The sequence below is a fragment of the Vigna unguiculata genome, chromosome 3 (assembly GCF_004118075.2).
Source record: "Vigna unguiculata cultivar IT97K-499-35 chromosome 3, ASM411807v1, whole genome shotgun sequence".
Lineage (NCBI taxonomy): Eukaryota > Viridiplantae > Streptophyta > Magnoliopsida > Fabales > Fabaceae > Vigna > Vigna unguiculata.
Window position 1 is genome coordinate 22,083,784 of NC_040281.1, and position 19,333 is coordinate 22,103,116.

At 32.1% G+C, this 19,333-nt stretch overlaps 1 protein-coding gene across 1 annotated transcript; it reads right to left on the reverse strand.

Moving 5' to 3' along the window:
- Nucleotides 1-12,670: 12,670 nt before the first annotated feature.
- LOC114175155 lies at nt 12,671-15,304 on the reverse strand. Its single transcript, XM_028059924.1, has 11 exons — nt 15,164-15,304; nt 14,936-15,084; nt 14,434-14,561; nt 14,260-14,359; nt 13,995-14,127; nt 13,852-13,910; nt 13,551-13,674; nt 13,238-13,408; nt 13,087-13,146; nt 12,926-12,985; nt 12,671-12,841 (listed from the first exon to the last, which is right to left on the reverse strand). The coding sequence occupies exons 1-11, from the start codon at nt 15,302-15,304 to the stop codon at nt 12,671-12,673; spliced, it is 1,296 nt and encodes a 431-aa protein (XP_027915725.1).
- Nucleotides 15,305-19,333: the final 4,029 nt, after the last annotated feature.

The window sequence follows — 19,333 nt, forward strand, 5'->3', positions numbered from 1 at the left end:
TATTGACCAAAGGTTAAGATGAGTTAGCTTAGTCGAATGTTAAGTTGAGTTAGTCTAGTTGAAGGTCGAGTTGAGTCAAAACGGGATGGGAATAACAATCCAAGTAAGAGGAGTTAAATAATTTTGTGATTTTTTTTTCTTTCACAATTATCTGTTGCATAATTGTGATTCTAACTTTTATTCTAAAACTATTATGATTTTGATATTATTATTACGAAAATTATTTTATTGGTATAAAGAAATATTTGGTACACTATGTTTGTGATATTATATGGTCTCTAATCAATATTATATGGTGCACAATAGTGGTAAGATATAAAATATGTAAATGTGGTTTATTCTTGATGAGTCCATCTTCAAGCTTGAAGTCCATAAGCAAGTGAGGGAGAACTCCATGGAGTGATGATGCACGGAAGCAAGAGAGAAATGAGAGGAAATGGTTCAACTATGGTGAGGGAAAGGTGCTCTCAAGTGAGGTTATGCCAACACTCAAGGAAACCACTAAGGGGAGCTCTAGCCTAAGTTAATTCACAAAGATAGAGTAATGTGGATGCATTTCAACAACATAACTCTACTAATTTCATGAATGAGTTTACAAGACCTAGAGCTCTCTATTTATAGGAGAAAAGGAGAGCTAGGTTGTCTAGAAAAAGGGAGGGGAAAATGGCCTAAAATGTTGTAATTGGAGCAAAAAAGAGAGCATGTGCAAGGTGTTACTTGCCACCTAAGAAATTCACATGCACCATGCTTGTAATTGCTACTTGGAAAAGCTTGTCCACCAAGTTTGGCGCAAATTAGGGTTAAAACCCTAGATGATATGAGCACCACTCCAAGGTCCAACCTAACTCTTCTTGGTCCAAAATACTTCTAAGGCCCATAAACCCTCCAAGGCCCAATACATGGCCTAAAGAAAATCCTATACTACTAGACCATAATACAAAGCCCAAAATTAAATCCTAACCTAATATTTACAATTACAGAGTTCTAGGTTAGGTCTTCACATCCTCCTTAGCCTAGATGAACCTTAACTTATGCCTGATATGCTCAAAGGAGGCCCATTCTTCTTGTATCCTCCTAGGAATAACTTTGGTGGTTTGCCCCTTGGCTAGATGTATCTCATCATCCCCTCCTTCTTGAGGAGGATTTAACCTCAAATCTGAAGTGTTTGCCTCATCATTAGTTCCACCTATAAAAGGAATTAAGTTAGTGACACTAAAGGTGGTATGAACTTCATATTCCCTAGGCAGCTCTAGCCTATAAGCATTATGGTTCACTCTCTTAAGAACTTTAAAGGGACCATCTCCCTGGGGACTAAGTTTGGATTTTATTTTCTTAGAAAACCTATCTTTGCTTAGATGAAGCCAAACCTAATCCCCTTCTACAAATATAACTTCTCTCCTCCCCTTATTATTGTATTTTCATACCTCTAAATTTGTTGCTCAATTTGTCTTTTAACCCTTTCATTCATTTTGTTTATAAAATTAGATTTTGCTACCCGTTCTTTATGAACAAATTCAAAAGATGTGGGAAGTGGTAGTTAATCCACCTAGTGAGAGGATTAAATACATAAATAGACTCAAAATGAGATACCTTAGTAATCCTATGAACTACTCTATTGTAAGCAAATTCAATATGGGAAAAATATTCATCCCAAAATTTGTGGTTTCCTTTCAAAATTGCCCTTAGCATAGTATAGATAAATTTATTGATAACTTTTGTCTTTCCATCAGTTTGGGTGATTCTATCAGGTATTATGGTGCGGGATATACCATGAAGCTTTACTACTTTTCTGTTAAGAAAGTAGTCAAGAGATCAGTATGGGTATAGTCAACCCTAAGTCGCCTCCTAACAAACACGAAATTGATTTTTGACAAATTAGTTCTTATAAAAATTATACAAAAGGGGTTAGTTAAATAATATTGGGAAAATTAATAGAAGAAGATAAAGATAAAAATATATTAAAAAAAATGGTAAAGAAAATAGATTGATTCCATTGCTTTTTCAAAATAGATCCATCATCGGTTATCGAAAAATTATTGCTCAATTAATTTGTTGGCGTTCTCTCTATTAACTAGAGTACATTCTCAATTAAAAGTAAGAACTTTGTAGATTAATCATAGTAAATTTAACCAAAGTACATTCTCAATTAAGTATTACTACGCCTAATCATATATTTTCTTTTACCTCTAATATCAAGTAAAAAGTTAATTAACCAAATTACATTCTTGATTAATTCTTGTTAAAGTTTTCAGCTTTAATCAAAGTGTATCCTCAATCATTGGCAAAAACCCATTTAATCACATGAAAGTTTCTAAATTTAATCAAAGTACATTTTCAATTAAAATTAGAAATCCTTGAATTCATGTGATTGATATGTTATGTAGATTTAACACCGTGCTAACTTGCTAAAATTAAAAATCATTAACTTTACTTGATTCAGATACAAAAGACATAGAAAGTTATAAATCAAAACAACAATCACATGAACAAACCAATTATTGCATTCTAACTTTAGAATCCATAATGAAATTACAGTGGAACCAACCCTTGAAACTTCACTCCATGAAATCAAAATAAAATAAAAATAGGAGAAGAATGGAGAGAGAACGAAATTAGGCCTCTGTAAAGGGATCCTAAACTCCAAAGTTCCGAGCTTGTTTTTTCTGCTTCCCCTTGGTCTCTTTATATATGACTTGGACTAGGCTTTTCTGTTGTTAAAATCTCTCAAATATCTCATAAATATCATTTATCTTTATAATTGTTATGAATATCTAAAAATATTTGGAGAGATATAGCCAATTTAAAAATATTTGACAAATATAGTTAGTTGACAATTTATGATATAATTAAATAAATTAATTACTTAAAGATATATGATAAATTGTCACCAACTAATATTTGCATTAATTTTTCAAATGAGCCATTTGCAATCTTTTCCAATTATCTTTTAAATAATCCAATATCTTCAAGAAATATTTGTTTGTTGTGGAGATCTAAAAAGATTTAAGAAGATCTTGCCATATTTAAGAAGATGTGGTAGTTATTATCTTTTGATATTTTATGATATAATTAAATAAGATAATTATTTAAAAATATCAAATAAAATATCTAAAGACATATTTTCCCTAAATTATCTTTTATCATAAATATTTATGAATTTTCAAAGTCCCTTTCCTAAAAAAGATAGAGAAAACCGCAAGGTCCAATTTTTTGTCGCTTGTTCCCTCTTCTTAGCTTAGCCAAACTTCTTCAGGTTTTCAAGCTTTTCTTGCTTCTTCATGTAATGCTTGGCTTGAATTTTTGTGATTTTGATAATTTTCTATTCTCGGATTTATCTTTAAGGCGTCATGAAACTTTAATCAATTTATTTCCACACCTCTATGAGCTCAACTTAGTTGCAACTGCATTAACACACCTCAAAATATCTAAAGAACATTTATGCAACTAAAACGCTATTTTTAACATGTTTTTGGATCTCATGCTCAATAAACCCAATTATAAGAAATCCAAATTAAATCAATCTTTTAAGAACAAAATTCTTAAAAAATCCAGAATTAAACATTAAATTAGGGCATAAATATGAACTCATCATTGACTCTATTAGATACTATGATGCGTGGTATAGCATGAAGCTTTACTACATCTCTAAAGAACAACCTAGCAATGTTGCTAGCATCATCAACTTTGTGGTAGGGTATAAAATGTGCCAATTTGCTAAAATGATCAACCACCACAAAAATGGAATCACCTCCCATTTGGGTTATTAGGAGTCCTAGGAAAAGAATTCATATTGATATCCTCCTAAGGGGCTAAAGCAACAAGCAAGGGGATATAAAGTCCATGAGGTATTGTTATGCATTTTGATTGTAAACAAGAGATACATCTATGACTTTGGAAATTTTTACTCATATGGGGCCAAAAGAAGTTTTCTTTTATTAGACCTAAGGTTTTTTCTACCCTAAAGCGACCCATTAATCCCCCTTCATGTGTTTCTTGAAATAGGAACTTTCTTTGTAAACCTTGGGGAATACAAATTTTTCCTTCTTTAAAAAATTACCCATCATTCACATAGAAATCCCCTTGATCTCTTTCAAGACTTCAACATAGGTGGATGAAAACTCAAAATCTTTAGCATATATTTTTGGAATGTGATTAAATCAAAGAATTTTGGCTCCCAATTTTGAAAAAAAGGTATGCCTTATAAACAAAGTATCACCTACCACATTTCTTTTGCCTTTCTTGTTTTTTATCACATAAGAAAATTGTTCCAAGAATTCCATCCTTTTAGCATGTCTCTTATTAAGCTTGTGTTGACCCTTCAAGTATTTAAGCGACTCATGGTTACCATAAATGACAAACTCCTTGGACAATAGATATTGTTCCCAACACCTACAACATATAAATCTTTATTATAGGTGGGATAATTGAGGGAGAAACCATTAAGTTTTTCATTGAAGTAAGCAATTGAGTGACCTCTTTGCAACAACACAACACCTACACCTACACCCGATGCATCACATTCTAGTTCAAAAGTTTTTGAAAAGTCTGGTGAGGGTAGAATTGGTGCATTAATGAGTTTTTCTTTGAGTTGCTAAAAAGCAGACTCTTATTTTTTACCCTAATCAAATGACATATATTTCTTGACTAACTCATTAAGGGGTGAAGCCAAAGTAGAGAAGTTAGGAACAAATCTCCTATAAAAACTTGTCAATCCATGGAAGCTCCTAACTCTCCAATATTTTTAGGAGTAGGTCATTCTTGGATGGCCTTGACTTTCTTGGGGTCAACATGAACCCCATTTTGTTTAACAATGAACCTTAAGAAGCTTATGTTGGATGCTTCAGCTGGAGGAAATATCAAGTGGAAGACATCGGAGGAAGCCTACGAGTTAGTAGAGAACATGACAGCTAGTGACAATGACACTTATAATGAGAGAACCCATTTGCAAAAGAAAGGTGTCTTAGAGCTTCAATCCCAAGATGCCTTGCTAGCTCAAAACAAAATCATGACCCAATAACTTGAAACTCTCATGAAGAAACTTTCTCAACTTCCTCAAGAACCAAAATGCGTCTCTAGCTCAATATCAACCAGGGCAAGGCTGTGAATTATATGGGGAAATCCATTCTATTGGACAATGTGCCATACAAAGAACATCTTAGGAGGAAGTTAGCTATATGAGTAATCAGGGCCATTAAGGAAATTTTAATCAAGGATGGAGGCCACACCAAAACATGGGTCAATCGGGACCTTCTAACATTACAAAAATTATAGGTTAAAATACCTTTTTGATCTCAATTTTCGTCAAATTTTGTCAAATAAGTCATAATTTTGGTTGTGTTCAAATAGGTCCGAATTTTTGTCAATTTTGTTCAATTGGGTCCTTTTTTGCTAACACCGTTTAAATCATTAACGACCATGAATAGTGATTGCCACGTGTCACTTCGTGGTTTTTTTGATTTTTTTGATTTTTTTTGAATTTTTTTGAATTTTTTTTTTTGAATTTTTTAAAAATGTCCACGTGTCAACCCAACAACGTGCCACATGTCAAAGTCAATGTTTTATATTCAATTTGGTCCCTATATTTGTTATTTTTGTTCAATTTAGTCCCAATTTTTGTTAACATGAACCAATTTGGTCCCTCTCCAAATTGAAACCAAATTTAATTTTTATATTAAAATTCACATTTTTATTAAATATTTTTATATAATATACTAAAATTCACATCATTATAACTTTGATATAAAAATTAAATTTGGTCACATCTTCGATAGAGACAAAATTGGTCAATTTTAAACAAAATTGGGACTAAATTGAACAAAAATAACAAATATAGGGACCAAATTGAATTTATAACATTGACTTTGACATATGGCACGCTATTGGGTTGACACGTGGACATTAAAAAAAAAAACTACGAAGTGACATATGGCAGTCAATGTTCATGGCCGTTAATGATTTAAACGGTGTTAGCAAAAAAAGATCCAATTGAACAAAATTGATGAATGTAACACCCGATTTAAATAATAACATAGTAAATGGAATATTACACAGAATAATATAAGGAGCCAAGATGAGGAGTATGAAATCACTCCTTAAAGATACCCAAGGTACTTAAAATGGAATCCTGAGGCTTACCACGATGCCAATACAAGACAGGGTACAAAGTTTAATAGTAATCAAATTAAGATTTAAAAGACAAGTCAATACATGGGCCATAGCCCTAAAAGGAAAGCCCAAATAAGCGAAATCCAGCCCAGGCGAGCTATACAGCGGAGTCACCATTCCCCTGTTGACCACAAGGATTTCTCCCATATGCTCACATCAATAAATTGATGATCATTGCAAAAAGAGAAAACCACACAAACAGAACATGCAACAAACAAAAGGGTAAGCTAGAATCGAAAACAGTTTATCATACAATTACATACAATTTCGCAGTCCACGATGCAAATGTCAACCAATCATGTTCTAACTTGCACTCAATACACTAAGACTCAAACGCGACTCGTCCGGATACATATAATTAGTCGGATTCAGCAGATGCTTATACTTGTGGTGGTCTTTACTACTCTACCAATCTGCTCTACCGAGCTAATTGTTCCAATGTTTGACCCTCCACACACAAGGTTAGCCCTTAATGGGTTCCAGGCCTCCTGCTACTCTCACCACTCGAGTCAGTACGCTCTATGAGAGACTAACTGACTCTTTAGAGTGTCAGGATGCAATCCTTACCTTGAATCCTTACTAAATTATAGAAATGGGACACCACCATGAACTCCCACTAACAGGGGTCATGGAATTACGTCCCGACCAACTGAGGCACCACCATGAGGTCTCACCTAGAGCTTCATGGAATTACGCCCTAACCAATGAGGCACCACCACAAAACTATCATGGAATTACGCCATAACCACATACAAATCATGTTTCACCAACAAAGAGTGTACTTGTCATGCATACCAAACTCATGCCAACACTTATAACCAACCTTCATTCATATTTCATGCCAAAATCATACAAAACTCATCATATTCAGCCCATGAACCATTCCATACATGCAACATCACTCAAAACATGCTTTAATACAGTAATCCAACTAAACATGTGACATTCATCCAAGAGCAGAGAAATAAACAGGACATAACTCATTCTCGCCCAACTGCTCGCTCAAGCAGAAAGATCTCGCTCAGGCGGGTCTCTCGCTTAGGCGAGCTCTTTTTGCCTAAGCGAGAGCTCGACAAACATGAACTGCAGCGACATGCCTCAAACCCTCACGCGTTCTCGCTTAGGCGAGCCCCTCTCGCCTAAGCGAGGTAGTACCTCGCTCAAAACGAGAGCTCTCCGCCTGAGCGAGAGCTCGAGTGTGAACCTGGGCCTGTTTCTGCGAGTCTCGCCTAGGCGAGACAGGCTCGCTTGGGCGAAAACGACAGATCTCGCCATTGTTCTTCCTGTAACAGCCACACATTCACACCCAAACAACCATACAACATTATCCATACATTAACAGTCGTTGCAACAGTCACGCATACAACTTCCTATATCAAAAGAAAAAATTTAAGTTAAAATCCTTTAAACAACAGAAATGAAATAAAGTTATTCCTCAAAACTTGCTTTCATACCTTCTTCATTGATGGGATTTTAAACAAACTTTTTACTAAACATTTATATACAAAATGTTCAGCATCAGTATATTGGAACCATAGATCGATTTTCTAAAGAAACATGATTCTTGACCACATAGACTCCATTATCTCTTCTTCGATATTGTGGAAATCCATCTTCTGAAATAGTTGTACTACTCTGAAATTTTTTAGGAAAAAACCGTGAGCATTTACCATTCTTCATGCAAGGAAGGAATTTATTTACTACTCCACAAGGACCATGAATCATATATTTCTTCACACATTGATGTAGTTTTGGATTTTCTATTGGGCACAAAATTTCAGCTGATATAACTTTATCAATATCATCAGCGGTTGGATATTTGTCATTCTGGTGCAAAAAAAGAAGCAGATGAGCATGAGGTAGACCACGCTTTTGGAATTCAATAGTATACATGTCTGCATTGTAAATTCATTCGATTAGTATATCAACGAACAAAAATATTTTTAGGTAATCAAATAATAGGAATAAAAAGATATACATCCAATGACCATGCCCAACAAATGATTCTTCGTAAGATCTGTTAGAAGATGATCAAATTTGATTCGAAAAACCCTTGCAATTAAGTCTGGTCTATCAGATGTAGCTAAATTTTGTTGTGATACAATTCTGTGTATTTAAGGCCACTTCGGATTGCATGTAAAAGTAACAAACAAATATGGAAAACCAACATGACTGCAAATTGCCATTCCATCAAAATAAAGTTGTTCCATAAATCGTGTCCCACCAACAAAAGTAGAAGGTAGTACAACTCTTTTGCCTTTCGTAGATCCTTCTTCTTGGGTAGTTGATTTTGATTGGAACAGGTTATCGTACTTGTCCACTCTAAGCTTCGATTGGTTGTTTCTTATGAATGATAACCTTTCAGACTCTAGCATAGTATATCCATCAACAACAAATTGTTGGAACAATCGCCTAGATCTTAGTAGTGTCTGTGCTTCTAATTCTCTACTCTGAATCCGAAAGCAAAACCATTTCCTTATTGTCAAGCGATTTCTTTTCATGTTTTTTGAAGTACTTGTGACTCGATGAATAACATCATGCCTATAACCATCTTCTCCGTATGGGAATAGTAAAGGATATTGGAATCCTAGGTAGCTCGTATGAATTTCGTTAATTCTTTCCAATTTTTCACTTCTATTTTCCATTATGATATCTCTCGGGGAAGCACTATCAACGTCACCAACTACTAGTGCTGCTACTTCAGAAACGCTAGGTATATTATATAACTTTCCATCCTTATTCCTATCAGCAATTAGCCTTAATTTAAGGTCATGGAAAGGTTGTTCTCTGTAACGGTCTCTAGCAACTCAAAATGATTTTGCATGAACATTGTATTCATCTAACATTTTTGTCAATTTTTTTACAATATCTACATCAATTTTGTTGTCATTTCTGAAAATGAATAGAATCTTAATTAATACAGCATCAAAATATCAAATTGGTAATATAAAAAAACTTTAGCTTGACGTACATTAACGATTGGATTTTGTTGTGTGTTTCATTTTCAGTATCATAAATATATAACTAAGCAAACTTATGCATTTGTCCTGCAGGTGGGAGCAAACTACCTATTCTATGACAAGCTTGCCCTTGGATCCTTAGGTTGGTTGGACCATGACCATTGTTATAGCTGTTATCAACTTTGGCACCTGGTGATGTAAAAGCAAACATCATATTATATGTACGAATATGTTGTTGGAAATTTTTTCCTTCTCTACTATTGGAGTCAAACAATAATTGCTTCAAAACAGTAGGAGCATCCTTCAATAGAGGTAACTGCACTTTTCCATTTCCACAACACAAATGAAACTTTGGAATTGCAAAATGTTTATGCTTGTCTATCCTTTCTTCATACCACATGTATGCTTTACAATAGGGGCACATGTATACTAGGTCATCTATATCTGCATAAGAAGTGAATGTGTATTGTTTATTTAGTAAACATATATAAAAAACCAATAATATAGTAAAGTAAAGGATGTAATTAGTAGATATCTTATCTTTCATCTAATTGTATGGAATAGTCAGTGTCCAAAGTTGTATATGTTTTTTTCTTTCGATGTTGTTGACTTTTTCGCATTTTAACGCTCTGTTCAACTGTCATAATATAAAATAGTAAGAATTAATGAATATTAAAATTTACTAGTATATAAATTAATTAATACCTTGGCCATTGTCTGCAGTATCTGCATTACTACTAACTTGACTTATTTCTTCAGCCATATGAAAATGAGATGCAGTTAAGGAAGATTGTTCACAAGTACTACTCTTATTCAATGAGCATTGATTGCCTTTTTCCTGCTCTGAAAAAACCATCTGAAACCTAAGCAATAGATTTTGTCGATGAGAAGCATTACTATCTGGAACTACATGTCTATCTTTATGACATTGTACTCTTCCAGAATTGTTAAGTCTTCTCCAGCCAAAAAATTATATGTAACATCAGAGAGTGGAGTACACAATGTTCTAGCATGTTGGCTTTTAGAAAATATATCAAACTGTTTACCACATTTCTTATTCATCCTGTTTTCTTTCAATATCATTTTTCGCTTCAATCTTGCTTGGGCGCAAGAAATCTTGGATATTTTTTTATCAGCATCCATTCTTGTGTTTTTCAATATCCAACACTAACCTCAGAATAAATTTTAAAAAAATTTATTCAAAGAAACTGAACAATAAATGCATATTGTAAAATGTACAATTATATTTTCAAAGGAAAAAAAAAAAAACCTCAAGGCTGTCTAGTATTACTTTTTATTTTCATAGACATTGTAGTAGTTTCATTCTTTTTGTTGCTTCTGCAAAGTATCATCCCTTCATTGCAGACCACATAACTTACATGTTTTATGTTGTAGTTATTGGAATTAGTCAATTAAAATGGCACCAAATAAAGAAAACAATGGATTTTTTTTACATAAATCTATTTCATATATTGTCATGTCAATTTAATGAAATTAGTATATGCAATGAGTGCTCAGTTTTTCTTGGTTTTTAAAAGTTAAACTAAATAATTAAAAGGTCAGAGTATTAACTACACTGACATTTCATTACCAACCGTCATTTCAAACGGTAATTTTTTTTAAAGTTTAATATTTATGTCATGTCCTTCGAGTTCTTTGGTTTCCATTGTCTAATCATTCTGCACTGCATTTCAATTTTTTTTTCAATGGCTTCATCTTCTCGGAAGGCCATGATGTACTGCCATCCATTCTGGGTTTCAGTTCTTAATCCAACAAAGGTAAATTTTTGATTTCTTTGCTTTAAATTATGTATCATCTGTTTTCAACCACTGATATCAGAAAGCAAATGCAAAAGGTGTATATATATGGGATTTTTTGCAGAGCGGCCATTATAATATGCATTTTCTATAGAAAAAGGAATATACTCGAACCCATTTGGAAAGATTGTTTTTTTCTTGGTTTATTATCTGCAAAAATTACATCAGACAGTTGTACTACGTTCATAATGTTTCATTCCTTTACTTCATACATATTACAGGAATACATTCAATTTGACCATGATTTCTTTGTTTACTGGTCAAAAGAAGTTAGACACAATCTAAACTACTTAGTGGACCCAAGAGGAAATAAGTTAGTTGTCCGCATAGGTGAAAGTTCAGTGCCTAAAAACTTCTTTTGTGGAGGTTATGAAATAGCAAGTTTTTACAAGTTCAAAGACAACTATTATGTTGCAGTCAAATATTTAGGAAACAGGGTGTTTGACTTAAGGATTTTTGATATAGACATGACTAAAATACAATACCCTGCTCTGAAAAATCCGACTGATGTCCCACCACAAATCCCATTGCCCAGATTCTTCAACTGTTTCAATATCAAATTATCGATACAACATGTAACATTATCGCATCAATATTATTCATATGTAACTGGTTTACAATGATTTCATATTAAACATAAAGAGGAGTTATTTATGCTACAGGAATTTATAATGCTTGCTGATGCATTTTCACGGTTTTGGGGACCAACATTTGCGTCTGATAACTTTGAGATGATTGACTCAGTAGGAAACATCCACGAAATTACCATTGCAAGAGGATTCTTGCATATGCGTTATATTAGAAAGGGAATTCCAGAGTTTGTTAAGTACTATGAAATCAAGAATGATCATGTAATGAGGCTAACTTACATGGGAGATTACAAATTCCTAGTAAGGATATTTGATTTGGCTGGTGATGAAATAAACTGATAGTTGTAGTACTACAATGGAAAGCAATGATGAAAATCCATTTTACTTTTCAACAAAGAAAACATTAACTGAAAATGATATTCGCTCATCATCACTGGTAAGTTTCATTGCTTCTGAACTTATTTTGTTATATGAATTTATAAAATTACTTGACATATTCTCAATTTCATTTACAGTACTTGGATGCACAATTTGTTGATGTAGCCTTGGTAAGGAATCAGAAAGTGTATAACCTCAGCAATGAAAATGGTGGTTTATGGGAATGCAATATCAGATGTAGTAACAGATCGCGTATGGAATGCTACATAACTCGAGGGTGGAAACAATTTTGCGTTGATAATGGTTTGGAAGCTGGAAACAAACTGATGTTTGGAGTTGACAAAAACCGTTCAAGCACAATTCATGTTTTAATCACTTAATGTACTACAAATGTTTATATGTTAAGTTTGATAATAGTTTAAGGCCTTTTTTTATTTGCTTTTTGAAAGACTATATATGATTCTGTATGTATACATACCTACTTAATTTAATTTCCTTTATTATCAACCATGTATATCCCTTTACTGAATGTTAGTACCTATAATTTTATCAATCGTCTACTATATACTGTTGGAAGATGTTTCCATACATATATTTGGGAATGAGTCCAACATCAAACAAAACATAACAGAATCAAGCACAATGTACTTTAACCTAATTTACAGAACATATATAGCTAAAAAGTGCTTAACCATAACTGTTCTAAAGCACATAAAATTATATTCATCAAACATATACAAATCAGAACATGTAAATCAATTTACGTTTTCTCCTTTTTGATAAGCTTCTTCATCTTAGTGCTGGATAGTTGAGCAGAATCCATGTCCTGAGAAGATTCATTGCAATTTTCACTACATGGCAATAACCTCTTTCTTGGAGTTTCAATTACAACATAATCCGAATCATTATCACCAGTTGCACTCAAACTCATCTACAAAATTAAGAATAGAAAAATTATCATGTCAAATACTCTATAATTTACATTATGAATAAAGAAAATTGAATACGAATATACTATATCAGTATCAGTGTCTGCAGCCAAATTACAAATAGCTTTCCCATGTAATTCTGAAATCTACAAAACGAACAAAATCACAGATCAATTTCGGTAATATCTACTTAAAAACTATGATTCGGATTAAGAAAAAATTGAAAACTGCACCTTAATATACTTACCGTAACACTGGAACTCTCAGATACCAAATCCATACTGCATTTATCAGTACTATCACCAATCTACATATACAAATACACATCAAAATATTTTACATTTACATGTAATTCATACAGGAAGAAATATATAAATCATTTCAAAATTAATATTTACTTGAAGTGGAGGGATAAGACTTTTAACATGTGTCACTATTTCTGAAACATTTGAAACTTTAATGACAAATGCACACTTAGTTCTTGGTTGGGTTCGAACTTTAAATGCAAAGGTACAGCCTAGCATTATATCCAATGCATCAGGAAAGCAAAGGGGGTCATCTTCACCAACCTATTGTAATTAACAATAATATAATATAAAACAAATTTCATTTCATAGCAGTAATTGACAACAATATAATATAAAAACCATTTTTTTTCACACCACTAATAGCATATACAAAATAAACAATGCAAAATATAAAAAAGTTGACCTCAATCATTCTTTTCTGCAAATCAGCTGTAGACAACCCAATGATGTTGCTACATTCTTGGTCCCATACAACAAAAATAGCATAATTGTTTGAATCATCACAGACCTGGACTTGGAGCCTATACCTAGAAAGTAAACAAAAATTACAATTAACAACTAAGATAGATCACATAATGTAAAATACAATATAACAATATACCAACTTGAAAACAAGCAGTGCATTATCCTTATCACAATAAGTGCACTTGAAAGAAACTGCTTCATAAGTCCTTTTGTTGCAATTGTTGCAAACCAAATAATACCAGCCCTCATTATCTAAGTTAAACTTAATAGTCGTTGCAACAGTCACACATACAACTTCCTATATCAAAAGAAAAAATTTAAGTTAAAATCCTTTAAACAACAGAAATGAAATAAAGTTATTCCTCAAAACTTGCTTTCATACCTTCTTCATTGATGGGATTTTAAACAAACTTTTTACTAAACATTTATATACAAAACGTTCAGCATCAGTATATTGGGAAGACTGAGTCAATTGACTTACACATTGACTCAATATCACCTCATCAGGATCAATTCTGCAAATCAAATAAAAAATACAAAATCAACTACACTATTTTTACTATATGAAAAATCATTCGAATACAAGTTCAAATAATTAACATGGTTTAATATTTCCAAGTTTTTGTTTGGGTATTTGAATATCTTACTCTTTCATTCGTTTCTTAAAATCAACTATTTGAGGAAAATCATTTTCCATGATCAACTTTGTACCATTCCATGTATTAGAAACATTAACTGGCCATTCACCTACATATGAAAACCAATGTTACAAAAAAGAAAAATCATAGTGAAGGAAAAAGATGTTTCATAAAGAAATGTACCTGCAGCTGGTTTGATTTTAGCTTGAGTAATGATAACCACAAGCTTCTCCGAATTAGGTAGCTCATTGAACCTCTGTACAAACTTCTTGCAATAATCATCCCACAATGTACAACAAATTGCAGCACCACTGCAACAAAAAAAATTTTTCAGTTCAAATAAATCAAAATATACACAGAATATTATAGTACAATTATATTATTTTACCTCAGATCCACCAAAGTAAACACCACATTTTTTGAGTGTACATTTTTGAACTAAGGCTTGATTCTCACATTCTTAACGACACCAATCAAATCTCAATGACACAATATATAAAATAGGGTTAGTATGACTATCATACACAAATTTGTTTAAAATAAAACAGTCATCATATTTCTCATACCTATCAGCAAATCAGGAATAAAATTGCCACTAACAATCTCTTTTATACTTTTAAAGGTGTAAGCCTTCATTGGAAGTTTAGCAAGAGCTTGCGACTTCATGGATGTAGCACCAATAAACAGTAACTTGTAAGGATGCTCACATACCCTGTACTGCCCTTCATTTTTCAGTATCTTGAAATTGTGCATGATATATGTTTCTCCCTCAATCAACTTGTTATCCCATAAATGAAACTCCTTCATGCGAACAATGCAATGTATTTTGTCCGTCTACAATAAATAATCAACATAACAAATTAAAATATATAAGACATCAAAAAATTAAAAGGTTTACTGATGAAATACTTACATTTTCATCCATCATAATCATCTCCAACTGAAGAGTAGAATCACGGGATTGAACATACCAATGATCAACAACTCTAACTGCTAGCTTTAGAGTTTCCCTCTTACCATCAATATCTTTAATCATATCCAGCTTCTTCGCCATTGCACTTCCTAAAATACACCAAAAAATTGGAAAAAAATAAAACATCAAAATATTTGTTGTAAGAAAAACAAACAACAGAAAATATTCAAATAAACACAACAAAATAAAAACAACAAAGAACTATAGCAACCATTAACTACAAAATAAAAATATCAAACTACTTAAAAGCAAAACGGAAACAATGAACAGTAAAAAAAAAATGGATATGCAAGAACAGAAATATAAACTGGAGTACGTATCATGAACAAAAAAAAAATCAACAAAAAAAACCTCTGAAACCTTTATAAACAATGCTAAAAAAAACTTTTCATATCATTCTACCATTACCCATAAACATTGCAACAAAGAACATATACAGAAATACCTAGAGTAAGGTTAAAAAACGAAAGGAAGAAACAACTACAGAAAAAAACAACAAAAGCTAATAACAAAACTTCTTCCATATTTATCACGTAAACTTCCTTCCAAATATTCTATCATTACCCATAAACATTGCAACACAGAAAATATACAGAAATACCTGGAGTAAGGTTAAAAAACGAAAGGAAGAAAGAACTGCAAAACAAACAACAAAACTTCTTCCATATTTATCACGTAAACTTCCTTCCAAATATCATTCTATCATTACCCATAAACATTGCAACACAGAAAATATACAGAAATACCTGGAGTAAGGATAAAAAATGGAAGGAAAAAAGAACTGGAAAACAACAAACAAAAACTAATAACACAACTTCTTCCATATTTATCACGTAAACTTCCTTCCAAAGCAAGCTTCTGCATTCAAACCAAGCCTCTGCTTCGAAATGAAAGGTGGTCAAATCAGTTTCAGATGCATTTAAAAGTTGGCGAAATTACCAAATACCCAAACACAAATTCACTACGGAGTAGAAAACAGGGACAAAACAGTAATAACGTTTTCAGTTGGTTAAATGGTACCAAAATGACGAAAAAACCTAATTATTGGACATGTGTCAGATAATTAGATAGGGGTGTTACGGTAATATCCCTAGTAGTTTGTTTTCTTAGTTTCTAAGTAGATTCTAGTTTTTTTTTTTGTACTTTGATATTTTAAGTTTGTTTAGATAGTTGCTTAGATTTTCATTTGTTGTTTTAAGTTTCGCTTAGCATTTTTTTTTTTCAACATTTTGCTTCAAGTTTTGACAATGAATTTCTCATTCCTTTGTTGTTTTTAGATGTTGACTCATTTCTTGTCTTTCTTTAATGGTTTTAAACTTTCTTAGATAAATGTTTTGAAGTTTTTGGATAAGTTTTTAGGATTTGTATACTTACTTGTTTGTTGTTTTGGTCCATAACTGTTACTGATTTGTGGATTTTTTAGTTTAAGTTAATAAGTTCTTAGTAGGTTGTTTGTATGATTCCTTCACTAGAGTTGAGTAGTTTTTGTATGAAAAGTAAAGCTAAATCCAGTTTGACAGATTCTACCTTTGTGAGACTTGTGCCTGATTTCTTTTATTATCATTCACACATGTAAGTTGGTACTACAAAACTTGTGATGACTCTTTTTTCAGTAATCGTTTGGATTTACACTCTTGAAAGGACATATGCCATGTTTATTGATTAGCCATTAGCCAAATAAAGCTTACCCTGTACAAAAATGCCATTGAACCTGACTTTTGAGCTTGATTTACCTTTTTCTTTGTTGATTTGAGCTCACTACAAGCCTTGAAATAGAAAAAAAAGGAATATACCCTATCCTCGAGGTGTGTGATGTCTTAGGTTATGCTAAGGAGTTTGTGAAATTCAAGTGTGAGGGAGGTTTGAACTAGTATGGTGGCTGATAACAAATAATGAGCTGAAACAGTTTTAATAAAAAGATTGAGCAAAAGCTGAAAATTTTTAAAAAGATGAGTCTGTTCTATTTTGATAAGAAAAGAAAAGAGAATAGAAAAGAAAGAAAAATGGAAAAAGAAAAGAAAGAAAAAAGAAAGTGAGGTTAAATGTACAAAAAAATAATAATGTTATTCTATTTTTCTGAATCTGCATTTGAATTTCCCATTTTCCACCTAATTCCATCCCACCTCTCTTGATTTCAGCCTTTAATTCTCCTTCTTTTTACCTCACATATACCCCTAGCCACATTACAAGCTGAGTCTAAAGTTCTATGGATCTTGATTTTTCATCTAAGCCAATGGGTGTTAATTAGAGGCTTCATAAGCTTATGACAGTGCTAGTTTGCATGTTGTACTGAGAATTATATATTGAACCTAAAACACTTGAGAGCTTGAGTGCATACACTTCTCTTGGAGAGGTTAACCTTGGTTGTGAGCTTATTTTAGATTGCCTACTACTTAATGAAGGTGATTGTAATTATGTTTAGCTAGTTGGAACTTTGAAAACTCATATTGATGACTTTTTGTTGGTTTTAGTTTTGAACTAGAATAGTCACACAAGTCTTGTACAAATCCATGAGTTTAGTATTGCTTAGTTTTGTAGGTTACTTTTTCATTTAGTTTTTTTATTGCCTAGGAGTGCAATGGTTTAAGTGGGGGGTGTGATGACACTCATTTTCATGTGCTTTTTCTAGACCATTTGCATCTCTTTAGAAATGTTTTAGTGTTTAACTATTAGTTTTTAACTCAAATTTGGTTCAGAGTAGTAGGATAGTTCTAGTTTTTCCTAAGTTTCATTAGATTAGCCTTTGTTAGAACATTTTAGTTTAGTTCTTTAATTAGATATACTTTTGTAGTATAGTTTAAGTAGTAATATAGCTTACATTTACATTCAATTTAGTTTTTTTCTTAGTAGCATTAATTGTATATTACCTGTAGATATAGTATGTTAATAAATTTTTGATGTGCAAGATAATGGTATTAATTTGGTGTGATTTTTGAAGATGAGCAGTTCACTTGAGAGAGTAATTGGCCTGAACATGAGTTGGCTAAGATGATTAGTAAAATTGGAAGAAAATGTAGCTTCTGTGAAGACTTGTAAGTCTACTGCCACTCTGGATAAATGAACATGCTTCCACTTTGGTGCTTAGCTAAGCATGTTGCCACGCTGGAATAAATGAATAAGATGTTGTCCAACTAGACTTGGATATCGAACAACTAGCAATTTTACTTGGACAAGTGGTCAATGAAGAGTTGATTGACATGCAGTAGTTAGTGACACTTGGCATAGTTTACATGGGGACTTGCCACCAAGAGAAGTGGGAGCAAAAACACACTATCATGACTGAATGCACCTCAAGCTAACTTGTTTTTGGTACTAGGATGACCTATTATAGGCAATGTCTTAAGTAGCTAGCTATATAAGTATGCAAATTTATAGTTTTCATAGAATTAGAGCATTCTCTCTATAGAGTTCTTCAATTTCATCACTACAAAGTGAGCTTGGAGTGGAGTTCTTGAAGAATAGTACATACTCTTTACTTTCCAATAATTACAATTTCGTTTGCCTCTTTTATTTTTAGTTGTTATTACATTACAATGAAATTGTATCGATTAAGCATCTCTTCTTCATTCTTTTTTACTAAACCAATGCAAGAACTTGAGTTTGTGTAATTAAAACCTTTTTTGTCTTTCAACACTAGTTTTTAGTGTTGAATCATACTAGAAAGTAGGGAATGCAAAGTCATCAACTTGAAAGCTAACATCGATTCAAAAATTACTCTTACCTTGCAAAGTCATGCAAAATCATACTAGAATAAATTACTCTTACATTGTGTTTGGATGTCATTTAAATATTTACAAAAGATTTATATATATATATATATATATATATATATATATATATATATATATATATATATATATATATATATATATATATATATATATATATCATTTGAAATTCTTGCAATTGAATTCTTTTCATTTTCTAAATTTTCTAAATAATCTGTTTTGATAGACTAATTAGAATAGCTTACATTTCAATTTCTTGTTTGGATAAAATAATTGAATTTTTCTTATGAGTAAAAATTTATTTTAACAATACTTATTTTAATATATAAAATTTTGAAATTAAATTTAAAAAATATAAGAGTCAACTTAAAATATTTAAATT

Coding starts and splice junctions, on each gene's coding strand:
- LOC114175155 (XM_028059924.1), bottom strand. CDS start 15,304: ATGGCGAAGAAGCTGGATATGATTAAAGATATTGATGGTAAGAGGGAA. Junction 14,128..14,259: donor TTTAAGAAACGAATGAAAGA/GTAAGATATTCA, acceptor TTTGATTTGCAG/AATTGATCCTGATGAGGTGA. Junction 13,409..13,550: donor TGCAGAAAAGAATGATTGAG/GTCAACTTTTTT, acceptor TAATTACAATAG/GTTGGTGAAGATGACCCCCT.